We start from the raw sequence: 9,460 nt of genomic DNA on the forward strand, positions 1-9,460 counted from the left end.
ATCAATTTCAATTGTAACGAGGTTAGACAGTATCGGTGAAATGATGAAAGGAGATAACTGTCATGAATAGTGTAAGTAGAGACAGGGAGTCCAGAACAAAGAGCTGTTAGAGAAAGCTTATCCATTTATTCAGCTCCATGAGGCAGGCAGACTCTGGAGCTAGTAAAAATTCTAGTCCCTAGAAATATACATTGTACCGTGAGGCAGGTGGAAGCTTTACCACAGGTCCCATGGCAGAACCCTTAATCCATCCAACTCTCTTACGGTTTGTCCTCTTACGTCCTTACCTTTTTCAAAAGCCTACCTGAGCAAAACTGCTCCTCAGAGTTCTGTAATAGTATGAAGGTAATGTCTTAATGAAAAAAAATATTCCTCACTGGGAATCAATTTAAATGTATGTTCTGGCTTAGCAGCCAGTCTTTTGTGAATTAAGGAAGAATGAACTGATTCTCCAAAATCTGATTACCTCTAAGCATACATTTTCACTGAAGTGTGGCAAACCGAGATGACAAAGTTTGGGAGGTCTGGGCAAGAAGCACTCAAAGAACAATGTTATAAGGGGCAGGGAAGTGGCACCAACAACTCTTGCTCAAGTTTTGCCCCTAAATCCTACCCACCACTGTGCTGGGACTCTCACCAGTGCCTCACTTACGTAGTAGGCTGCCCTTTTGGCCCCAGGCTTCAGTCTCCAGGATCAGTCCTACCTTGGGGAATTTGGTAAAATCAAGTTCCTGAGTGAACGAATAGAGGACTAGATTCTAGAAACAACTGTTCCTGTTTCCTAGTTCTCATGAGGCCAGGCTGTCCTCATTTCCTATCCTTACACCCCATCTGATCCTATTACGCTATATCCTTACATCACTTGAGCATACATCAGTCTCCATTTCCTGCAACTTAGAGTCTGGACTAGAATTCCTGCCGTCAGGGCAGGAAATTAACACAAAGCCAGCAACACCTACCATTACCACTAGGCCAGAAGTTAGTATACCTCCAAGACAGTGCTTCCTAACCAGGTGGCACATCAGAATCACCTGTGGAGCCTGACTCACTTGTGGAGCTTAAAAAAAGAGACACCTGCTCTGGGTTCACCCCATGAGATTCTGGGGAAGGGCTAGGGCATCTGCATTTTTTTTTTTTTAAAGCTTTATAGGCAATTCTGAAGTGCTCCAAGCCCGGTGAGAACCCGCATTCCAAGGCATAGAAAGAAAATCCTCCTCTTTACTCTCTAGACCCACTTTCAGATTAGAGATCTCTCTCCATCACTCAGTGCTCCCTAACACTGTTTGAGCGCTACTGTTTAGTCAGCCATGAACATGCTCAGCACAAATTTTATCAGGGATTCAAAGATAGATAAGCCAGAATCCTGTCCTCGGAGAGCTCAGGCTAGGACAGGCAGGCACATAACTAACTTATAATACGATATCAAATGGGTGAGGGCGAGAAATCTAATCGGGCCCACAGCACATCAGGGAAGGCTATTATCCGGTTGCTTCAAATGCTTTTTGGAAACAAGGTGATAAATAAAAAGTAAAATTAGCATCACAACCTCCATTTCTCCATCCTGACCAAAATGATAATATGAAATTACCAGATGCCCTATTGAAATCAATTACAGTAAAACCTACGAAAGCCAGAACCTTTGTAAGTTGATAATCTGTCAGAGAAGGAAAACTCGAATATTTTCCACTAATAGAGAGCAATGGAAAAGTGGTAGGACTGCATGAGACCCAGAAAAACAAGACAGTACTGTGGAGTTCCAGCTCTCACAGGTTTCACTGTCTATACTGTAACTACAAACTCTATCAGCTTGAGAATTAAGCCTAGCTGGAGACCTGTTTCTAGTGAAAACCAACCTCATTTCATTTTTGGTTATCTTTAGTACTGGTAGACTAGGGAAGGGACACAAAGGTAATCATCCTGATTCCAATAAAGCATTAGATAACAACCCAGGTTAAACTACACTACTTTTTTATTACTTTCTGAAATGACAATATTTATGTATGTTTACTTATCATATGTCTTTCTCTACTAAAATGTCAGCTCCACGAGGACTGGATCCTATCTTGTTCACTGCTGTACCTAACTCTAGTTCCTGGAATAGTAGCAAGGAGAGTAGTGACCCGATATATGTTTATTGAATGAATGAAAGTCATCCAAAAAGCACTCTTGATTAATGAACCAGTGTCAATTTGGAGAGGCTCTGCATGCCCAAGGCTGCGTTCAATAACTGGCATAAAGGAGACACCATGGCACAGGCGAGAGCCTGGGCTTTACAGTAAGATAGCCCTGGTTCTGAATACTGCTCTGAGACTTGATAGATACGTGACTTGGGGCAAGTTAATTAATCTTTCTAAGTTTTGTTTCCTTCTCTGTAAAACGTGGAAATGATTGCTACTTTGCAGGTTTTCTGTGAGGTTCAGAGACGATGTAAATGGTTAACAGTGTTGCTGAGATAATCAATTGGCAGCACCTTTCTCGAAGGCAATAAGGAAGGACGTAATAAAAAATTAAAATGTGTATACCCTTTGACCCAGCATTCTACTTCTAAGAATTGATTTTACAAAAGAATTATAGGCATGAACAAAATGGATGGTATAGTGCTTTTCTCTGCAGCTTTGTCTGTAACAGAAAAAAACTGTAAAGTCTTTAAATGCCTGTCAATACAGGACTGATTCAAAAAACTACATGAAAGTGTCTAGCATAAGGCCTGGCATTGAGTAGACACTTGGTAAAAGACAACCAGATATATAATAATAACAATAATATTAGCATACATTAGGCAGGTACTTCTTCCTCCCAGTAATCCTATGAGGTAGGTCATACGATTCTAGATGAGGAAATAGACTTAAGAGAGGAAAATAACTTGCTCAAGTATCAATGTCAACATCTTGGTTGTAATATTATATGAAAATTTTGCAAAACGTCACCATTGGGAAAAACTGGGCAAAGTGTGTAAGAATTCTCTCTGTATCATTTCTTACAACTGCACGTGGATCTACAATTATCAATAAAAATTTCAATTAAAATAAAATATTAAGTGAAGCAATGTGTATAAAGTGCTTGACCCAATGTCTACCACACAGTAAGAACTCAACAAGCTCAGGCTCAAAACTAAACCCAGAAAATATCAAGAAGTTTGGAGATCAGGCTTTGTCCAGGGAAAGCGAGCACTTGATGTATCAGTTAATGAATGACCGCTGGCAAACTCTTGCTCTAAATGTCATGCCATTTAGATTCCTTTCCCGGCTCAAGACAAGAAACTATAAAACCCTTTTAATAAAAATGTTTTGTCACAGCAAAAAATACATATTTATAAGGACAATCAAGAGGAAGAGGCTATTTCCAACATCACACAGTTTGTTTTCTGGTACTTCCAAAAGAGAAGTTTCATCACTCAAGAGAATGGAACCCACTAAAAGGTTCATAAGAAAAATATTCCACTTACAGAGTAAGTTTCTGGCAGATTTTTCTAGAAGTTTCTGGCTGACTCCAGGTATGTGAATAAAGACAACAGCATTTTGATGCTACCTTCATACACGTACTCTTGGAATTAGATTACCCCCCTCCATGGGGTAAGATGTGGCTTCTTAGGTCTGTAAGAATTCAGGCTGTACTCGTGCCACTTTCCGGAATTCTTTAGTGTGGGTTTTAGGGCACTGCATTTCACACCAGCTGATGGGAACCATCTGGACACCTGGAAGGGAAAAGCTGTTGTTGGAGCTAGGACCCCAAATATTTGTCTGAAGACTTCTCTTTTCAGCCAGGTATGACACTTGGCAGAAATGTCCCCAAGCTACCTAGTAAACTTCACCTCGCACAGAATAAAACCTCGCTTATTCCACTGAATTATGGAGTGAACCCTGTTTCCTTTTAGATTTACGTAAGGAGAATCATTCCAATCTCAGTAGTATCTACCCCCATACTGTTTTCTAGATAATTAAGAACAAGGGAAATGAGGGGAGAAAAAGGATTAGTCCCAAACCCAAGCATGGCTCCCAGGCAAGTTATATGAAGCATGAAGGAACTCACCTGACTCACTGTGGGCCACCACCACACCGAGCTCGTTTTCGGCGGTGGTCAGCAGGTAGTTGGACTGTGCGTCACCCAGAGAGATCTAGTGATGGAACAGTGGTGAAGGAAAATGAAGGCATAGGTCTCCCTACCATATAGCTACCTGAGTTGTTTCTCTACTTTGACAAAGGACTCGAAGTCTGCTAGGATAAAGGATACCACTTTGGCCAAGACAATGTCGCCTGGGCGGAAACTCTTATAAATTTCAACCTGTGAGGAAAGAAGAGAAACGTCAAATGAAAGCTCTTGTTCGGCATACATGAAACTACTAATCCCTCTGGGTGGAGCCAGTCTATTCTAATTCCAAAGGATGGAGGCCAGGCAATTATGTAATTACGTAAATGGAATATTTTGAATTCAATAACTTGATCAAGACTTTGAGACAAAAGGCACTACAGCTGGCTCTGAAAGGGCCTGGTGTAAATCTGAGGGAACAGCTATGAATACATACCTGGCTTCAAAGACAAAGAACAAATCGGTCTCTATCTGGTCAACAGAGTGAATAAAATTTGTAGAGAAAGGAAAGGGACAGTGAATTCCATGTTTTACCGCAAGAGAACACATTAAACATCCTTCTACTCCACATTCCCGTGGATCTTTGAAGTTCAGTAGGATAATATCTTAAACAACTGAGATTCCTAAACCCATGGGAAAAAGAAAAATGAACCAACCAACCTTGTCTTTTTCAGTAGCTCGGACATCTTCTTTGCTATATTAAAAAAAAAAAAAAAAAAAATTAACAGAAAGATTAATTATCTTTAAGAAGAGCTGCAAGGGTAGATCGCACGTGTTGTAACTGGGATTTAGCCGCTACCCAGAGCTGCGGAGTAGAAAAGCGTGTCTGCTCCTTCCTGGGAGAGGAAAACATTTTCCCATTCTAAGGCCACAAAGAGCAGCAAGATCCGTACTTCTAACTACAGAAAAATGATCAGATTTGGCAGGAATAATAAGAAGCCCTGCCACTTCAGGAGAACCTGAACAGAAGCACTACAGAACCACATAGAATCCCAAGGCTGGAGAGGGCCTCAAAAATTCAATTATCTGGTTCGCAAGAATTGTTTGTTTTGTCTTAAAGAACCCCCAAGGGGGACAAAAAACTGCCATTTCACCCACTAACCTTTTCAACATTACAACCCTTGGGTTTAATCTAAATCAAATTCAAGAAAAAGAGGTACTCCCTAAAATGCCTTCTGTTTGGTATGAATCCCTCCAACAGGTGATCTTCAGCTCTGCTCAATCCTTTTTGCTTTGTTTTTAAACCCTCTCTCATTAATATTTTCCTTTTATCTTAGCTCATACGTTATAACATTTTCTTTGGCACTACTGGCAGAGAATCAAAGCACAAAGAGGAATTCTAATTGTTCCTAAAACTCCTGTCTCCCATTCTATCCTAATGTCATTCCAGATGCTGAGGCAAATGCAAAGACAAGAATACTTCCTACCGGATAGTTCCGCGAAAAGAGTTCTTAAGTGGTGTAGATCCCACATAAAGGATGTGTACTTTGGCAAAGCGCGAGTTGATGCTAGAGACCTGCGGAATAGAGAAAGGATATCTGCATCAGAGAATCAACAGTTGTCAGCTCAAGGAGGCAGCAATAAACTAGGACTTACAAAGGGTTTAGCCCAAGCAACCCCTACTAAGTATATAACTTAAGGCAAGTTAACTCATATTTATCTCCGCACAAGTGCTATCTGTAAAGTGGAATGAGAACCATTCTGGTCATCTGGTAGTGTTACTGTGGGAATCAAATGAGATAATGAGGTATAACACAAATGGACACAGGGCAGTACAGCAAATCTAGGCCTTTAACAAATCTTACTAAGAGGCCTATACATTGGAGCAGGTATTACACTGCTGTGTTATACCTGAATCACTGTCTCTCCAGTTACTTTCAGAATAAATAGATTTTCTGGTGGAGCAATTTTTAAAGACAGAAACTAAGATCTACAAGCAAGTTTATCCTAGCAGAGGACAGGGATGGGCAAGGAGTACTGGTGTGTCACAGCATCCATTTGTACTCCCCCTAAAGTGTCCTAGAAGACTTCACATCTACCAGGAATGCTAGAGAACAGACTAGGTTTCTGCCTCTCTTCAGAAAAAGGTCTCAGCTTCAGATGTTCAAAAATAGACCTCCCTCTGGTGGCCCTGTTTCTCAAACACAGGTAGAAACTATATACCCAGGGAATCAGCTCAGAGAAAGAGCTACACATGCTTAAGTGGACTACGCTGATCATTATCCTAGAAATCTCCAGAACAGCACAGTTCGATAAAACTTCCAGAAATCCTGTACTGGCTAATATGGCAGCCACTTACCACACATGGCTACTGAGCACTTGATATGTGGCTAGTGTCACTAAGGAACTAAATTTAATTTTCATTTATTTAAGTGTATTTAAATAGCCATATGTGGCTAGTGGAAACTCTGGTGGCATAGTGGTTAAGTGCTATGGCTGCTAACCAAGGTCAGCAGTTCAAATCTACCAAGTGCTCCTTGGAAGCTCTGTGGGGCAGTTCTACTCAGTCCTATAGGGTCGCCATGAGCTGGAATTGCCTCGATGGCAATGGGTTTGGCTTTTTGGGTATGTGGCTAATGGCTACTGTACTGGACAGCAAAGCTCTAGAATGATTGCGATTTCAGCATTGGACAAGTGTCCTAAGCAGGGAGGTTAGGACCAACTTACCTTACAGGTTACAACAGCCCCCACATCTGGCAGTAACTGAGATTCTGTCTCTCTCCTCACAGATACCACAGGAAGCTACAGAGAGAATAAAAAATGGGAATCCTGGCTAAGCTCTAAGTAAAGTTATTTGTGGCTTGGGAATACTAAAGGAATCCCTCGGTCCCAGTTAAGGTCACCAGGGCAGGTCTACCATGGATTGATTTATAACCCATTTATAGGAAATGGGAGGACCAAGATGGGAGAACCAAGGGGTCATGGGAAGAATGCTGCCAGAAAACATCCTGTAACAATTTCGAATTAGTTCTAATAAGTTTTTTTGGTGATTCTCTTAGATCGTCTAGGTAAACAACCATATTGCCTATGATCACTGATGATTTGGCTCCTCCAAAATTTTATTACTTCTTTCTGTTTACTTTTTTGCACAGGCTAGAATTTCCAAATCAATGTTATTTAATAGTGGCCATACTTGCTCTCTTTTAAGGGAATAATTCCAGAGTTTTCTCTTTGAGCATGGTATTGGCACTTGCTCCCTCATTTTTTAACAATCTCCCCCTTGCTCACTATGCTTCAGCTTTCCTGGCCTTCTTTCACTTTCTTCAACTCACTAAATTTCCTTTCACTCAGGAGCTCTGTTCTGTCAGTACTATCCTCTCCCATCTACCCAACTCCCACTTACCCTTTAGGTTCAGCTTAAATGTTACTTCTGTTGACTAAGCTGGGTTTGTCTGCTATAGGTCCTCATGGTACTCTGTAATATTCTTTGAAAGCACTCACACGCTTGCAGCCATATACTCATTTGGGCATTTGTTTACAATTCATGTTTCTGCCCCTTTGATGGCAGAGATTACCTGTATTTGGTTTATTACTAGACCCTCAGAGGTTAGCACTGGGCCTGGCATGTGAAAATGCTCAACAGACCTCTGTGAACAAACTAAGGAATGTTAAGGATATTTTCACAACTGGTTGAATAAAAAGCTCCTCATTTCACAGATGAGGAAGAATCTAATGCCAGAGAGTTTAAATCTTTTAACTGAGGCAGAATCAAGGTCTACTGAGTCAGTACCTACATGTTATAATTCTGAATCCTTTTTCTACTATGCTACTTGTCTTAAGCTGCTCCTTCAAAGATTGCTCAGCTGATCCTGAGCTAATCCTGGATCAGCCTCTGGAACTAGGGAGGATGTTGTTGTTAGGTGCCATCAGGTTGGTTCCAATTCACAGCAACCCTATGTACAACAGAAGGAAACACTGCCCAGTCCTGCGCCATCAAATTTCATTCAAGGTCCTCCTCTTTTTCACTGACCCTCTATTTTACCAAGCATGATATCCTTCTTCAGGGACTGATCCTGCCTGATAACATGTCCAAAGCACGTGAGACAAAGTATCGCCATCCGTGCTTCCAAGGAGTATTCTGGTTGTACTTCGTCCAAGACAGACTTGTTCATTTTTCTTGCAGTCCACGGTATATTCAATATTCTTCATCAACACCATAATTTGAAGGCGTCAATTCTTCTTTGGTCTTCCTTATTCACTGTGCAGCTTTCACATGCATTTGAGGCGAATGAAAACACCACGCCTTGGGTCAGTGTGGATAGTACTACTTATTCATTCAACAAACATTTATTGAACATCTACCTTGTGCTAGGTGCTGAGGGAATGATGGTGAGGCCTGCTTTCCTGGAACTTAAGAGTCTAGTAGGCAATATATAGATGACTGTTTAATTATAAGCTGAAATGAGTGCTTGGAAGGAAAGGAATACAGCTGAGAGTGTTTAACAAAACAAATAAACGACAAACGAGAAGACACAAAACGCTCTTCCCCAACTAGTGGGTTCAGGAGGGCTTCTTTGAGATTATACTTGAGAGACTACTAGGATAGGTATGTAGAGTAGGAGAAGAAAAACTAGGCTGAGGGGAATAGGTAGGAAGGAGGATAGGTGTTAACTAGGCTAAGAGGGAGTGGAGCATGTTCCAGACTGATGGCACATGTATAAAGGCTCTGTGGCAGGAGAGAGCTTAACGCTTTAGCGACGCTGGAAGAAGCCAATATGACGAGATCGCAAAGAACGAGGGTGGAGAGAGTGAAGAAGGTTGAAGCCAGGCGACACTCAGCATTCAGCTCACGCCTGGGCTGGGTTACTGTCAGCTCACCTCTCCTCCCCCCAACCTCCCACCCCGAGTGTTAGCAGCACAACAAAGCCAGATCACCACAGCTGGTCGAGGGTGGCCAGGCGCACAGCAACGAAGATTACAGCTGGAAAAAATTCAGAGACCTAGTTTTTCTATTGGTGAGGCACTGAAAACGCGTTCTCAGCGCCCCTGCCTAAGAACCGCGAAATCAAAGGAAGCCTAAGAGAAAGAGACCGAGGGGACGGAAGGCCGTCGCCTTTACCGCGCCGTTCTCGCTGCTCTTCGTCAGGCAGCCGGCAAGCGACGAGAAGATGTAGCCGTGCCGGGTGTAGGTGCCGCTGCCCGGGCTGCCCTCCTCCAAGTTACACAGACGTTCGCCTGCAGAAGAAGCGCCGCGTCAGCCACAGACCCCCAGGAGCTGTTGGCCGTCCAGCCTCCGGCCTCTGTCCCAATCCAAAACTCGGCAGACAGCTCACTTACCCGGGACGCAGTACCTCACGGGGGGCGCCATGACAGCCACTGTCCCAGAGCCCGGATGAAAACGAGGCCGACTTCTTATTGGCCAAATCCAGGCACA

The 9,460-nt window shown here is 42.5% G+C and overlaps 1 protein-coding gene across 1 annotated transcript; it reads right to left on the reverse strand.

Annotated features, from left to right (window-relative positions):
- Positions 1–104: 104 nt before the first annotated feature.
- EXOSC1 (exosome component 1) lies at positions 105–9,448 on the reverse strand. The gene is made up of 8 exons (XM_049855983.1): positions 9,364–9,448; positions 9,146–9,261; positions 6,754–6,828; positions 5,514–5,602; positions 4,747–4,780; positions 4,231–4,281; positions 4,030–4,114; positions 105–3,694 (listed from the first exon to the last, which is right to left on the reverse strand). Exons 1-8 carry the CDS (start codon positions 9,392–9,394, stop codon positions 3,588–3,590), a joined length of 588 nt encoding a protein of 195 aa, XP_049711940.1. The 5' UTR covers positions 9,395–9,448; the 3' UTR covers positions 105–3,587.
- Between the last annotated feature and the right edge of the window lie 12 nt (positions 9,449–9,460).

The sequence above is a fragment of the Elephas maximus genome, chromosome 16 (assembly GCF_024166365.1).
Source record: "Elephas maximus indicus isolate mEleMax1 chromosome 16, mEleMax1 primary haplotype, whole genome shotgun sequence".
Classification (NCBI taxonomy): domain Eukaryota; kingdom Metazoa; phylum Chordata; class Mammalia; order Proboscidea; family Elephantidae; genus Elephas; species Elephas maximus.

Excerpts from the sequence above, each read along its gene's own strand:
- EXOSC1 (XM_049855983.1), bottom strand. The coding sequence starts at position 9,394 with ATGGCGCCCCCCGTGAGGTACTGCGTCCCGG. Across the intron at positions 4,781-5,513 it reads TCTTTTCGCGGAACTATCCG|CAAAGAAGATGTCCGAGCTA; the intron begins GTAGGAAGTATT and ends TTTTTAATATAG. Across the intron at positions 4,115-4,230 it reads ACATTGTCTTGGCCAAAGTG|ATCTCTCTGGGTGACGCACA; the intron begins GTATCCTTTATC and ends TTCCATCACTAG.